Source organism: Apteryx rowi, unplaced genomic scaffold, assembly GCF_003343035.1.
Source record: "Apteryx rowi isolate R43461 unplaced genomic scaffold, aptRow1 scaffold_626, whole genome shotgun sequence".
Lineage (NCBI taxonomy): Eukaryota > Metazoa > Chordata > Aves > Apterygiformes > Apterygidae > Apteryx > Apteryx rowi.
Window position 1 is genome coordinate 193,751 of NW_020450901.1, and position 2,801 is coordinate 196,551.

At 65.4% G+C, this 2,801-nt stretch overlaps 1 protein-coding gene across 1 annotated transcript; it reads left to right on the forward strand.

The window, feature by feature from the left end:
* Nucleotides 1-457: 457 nt before the first annotated feature.
* On the forward strand, nt 458-2,455 carry SOCS3 (suppressor of cytokine signaling 3). Its single transcript, XM_026084097.1, has one exon. It carries the CDS (start codon nt 556-558, stop codon nt 1,183-1,185), a length of 630 nt encoding a protein of 209 aa, XP_025939882.1. The 5' UTR covers nt 458-555; the 3' UTR covers nt 1,186-2,455.
* The last annotated feature ends 346 nt before the right edge of the window (nt 2,456-2,801 follow it).

A 2,801-nucleotide genomic window follows, 5' to 3' on the forward strand; every position in this document is an offset into this window, starting at 1 on the left:
CGGGGGGGACGCGGGGCGGCGGGGCCCCCCGGGCACCGCGTGTCTCCGGGGGGGGACACGGGGCCGCGGTGCCCCGAGTACCGGGTGCCCCCGGGAAGGACACGGGGCAGCGGTGCCCCCCGAGTACCGAGTGTCCCCGGGGGGGGGGGAGGACACGGGGCGGCGGTGCCCCCCGGGTACCAGGTGTCCCGAGGGGGGACACGGGGCGGCGGTGCCCTCCGGCTACTGGGTGCCCCCCGGCTACCGGGTGCCCCCGAGGAGGACACGGGGCCGCAGTGCCACGAGCACCGGCTGCCCCCGGGGGGACACACGGGGCGGCAGTGCCCCCCGGGTACCGGGTGTCCCGGGGGGGGGGACACGGGGCCGTGGGGCCCCGGGGGAGGCCGAGGAGCGGGTGCTCCCGGAGGGGGACACGGGGATGGCGGTGTCCCCCGGGGGGGGGCCGCGGTGCCGGTGCCCCGCGGTGCTCAGCGCCGTCTCTGCCGCAGGTGATGGTGTAGCAGCCGCTGCTCCCGGCAGCAGCAGCCCGAGCGCGCAAAGCTGGCTCCCTGCGCCATGGTCACCCACAGCAAGTTCCCCGCCGCCGGGATGAGCCGCCCCCTGGACACCAGCCTGCGCCTCAAGACGTTCAGCTCCAAGAGCGAGTACCAGCTGGTGGTGAACACCGTGCGCAAGCTGCAGGAGAGCGGCTTCTACTGGAGCACGGTGACGGGCGGCGAGGCCAACCTGCTGCTGAGCGCCGAGCCGGCCGGCACCTTCCTCATCAGGGACAGCTCGGACCAGCGGCACTTCTTCACCCTCAGCGTCAAGACGGAGTCGGGCACCAAGAACCTGCGCATCCAGTGCGAGGGCGGCAGCTTCTCGCTGCAGAGTGACCCGCGCAGCAGCCAGCCCGTGCCCCGCTTCGACTGCGTGCTCAAGCTGGTCCATCACTACATGCCCCCCACTCCCTGCGCCGTGCCCGAGCAGCCGGGGGCCACCCTGCACCCCAAGCGCACCTACTACATCTACTCGGGCGGCGAGAAGATCCCCCTGGTGCTCAGCCGCCCGCTCTCCTCCAGCGTGTCCACCCTGCAGCACCTCTGCCGCAAGACGGTCAACGGGCACCTGGACTCCTACGAGAAGATGACTCAGCTGCCGGGTCCCATCAAGGAGTTCCTGGACCAGTACGATGCCCCCCTCTAAGGGGCCCGTGGAGAGAGGTCACACGCGACAAGCACAAGAGCAGGGCACAGGCACAACGACCCGCAGAAGCAGGAACTTGCAGGGCATGATGAGCCTCTCCCTCCGGGAAAGGAGAGGAGGGGACAGACAGTGAGCCGCGGGCGCCCCAGGGCTGCTTGCGTCGGGGGGACTCCCCGAGGAAGCACGACACCCCCTCTCCGCGGGGGACGGAGACTGGTATGGTCGGACAGTGGATGTTACAGCGCGCCCCGGCCGGGCCGGCCGCCCCGCTGCGGCCGGGGACCATGGCGCTGCTGCAGCGTCGCCCCAGGGGCACGGGCAGCCGGCGGCAGCTCYGCCGAAGCGTGCTCCCGGCCGCCACGGCATGACCAGACCTGGAGGTGCTCTGGCGATAGCCCTCTTCTGCCGATGAGAGAATAAAAAGCACTGGAATCCAGCTAGTGCCTGATCGCTTCTCCTCAGTTTTAAGGGGAAAGTGTTTTTTGCCTGTACTGTAATTTACCTCTTGCTGCCTCCTTGTGGGTGGAAGCTCCTTTCACACACGGCCCCAGACTTGGAGGTCGCTGCCTTTTTCCCCCTCGTTGCCGTTTTCCAGGGGACTAAGCCTTAAAATTCTTCCTGTCCCATGGTCTGGGTTACTGCACATATTTGGTATCGCTGAACGATAATGGTCCCGGCGATGAGTCACGACTCCGGAGGGGAAACAGCGTGTCCTGACACCGTCAACAGCGAGTCCCGTGCGACTACACGGGCGACGGGCGCCAGGGGGACGTCGCTGCTGGACCGTTATTCCCGAGTGTTACCCCCCACCTCTGCCCAGCCTCTCCCAGCGGATGCCAACCCTCTGTCCCTGCCTCGGTGGCCAGGACCCTCGCGCTTCGGGCAGAGGCTGGCTGCCCCCCGCCGCGCTGCTCCGTGGCGGCACCGATGCCTACAGGATCGTAGCGATGGGAGCATCCCCTGGGGACGCGCCAGCTCGTGAGCGCTCATCTGTGTCCGCCTGGAGAAGCAGTTGGGTTTTTCTGCTTTCTTTCTTCTTTTTTTTTTTTTTTTTTTTTTTAAATCAAAAGGGATGTTTACAGGCCTACATGAATCACTGTCTTTTATAAAGATTCCATCTTCACCTCCAGCCTCGAGGGCTGAGCAAAACCATGCTTGAAAAATTCAACCAAAACAAAACTCGGATGAAACTTTGCACATATTTATATTTATATTCAGAAAGGAAATGTTTCCATAATTTATAATAAAGAGCACTATTTTTTAATGAAAACCCCCAATCTGGTTTGTTTCCACTCCTGCACCCCTTCGCCCCAGCCCCCTGCACGATGGCGCTCCCCCCCCCCCCCCCAGCCGCTTCCCTCGCCACAGGAGCGGGATTGTGTTTACATCACGTAAGCGCTCGCTTCCTGGAGCCGCTCTTCGTGCTGGGGTGATTCCTGCCGGCTGGTGACTCACCGCCCGGCATGCGTAAGTGCTGCTCCATTGCTCAGGTATGTCTGAGCGCCGGGACATCGCTTGCCGGCCGGGCCGGGGCTGCCGGAGCGCCGCGGGGACGGGGCAATGGTGCCAAGTGCTAGGAAACCCCGGAGCAGCGAGGGTGCGCGGCGCGTCCTCGC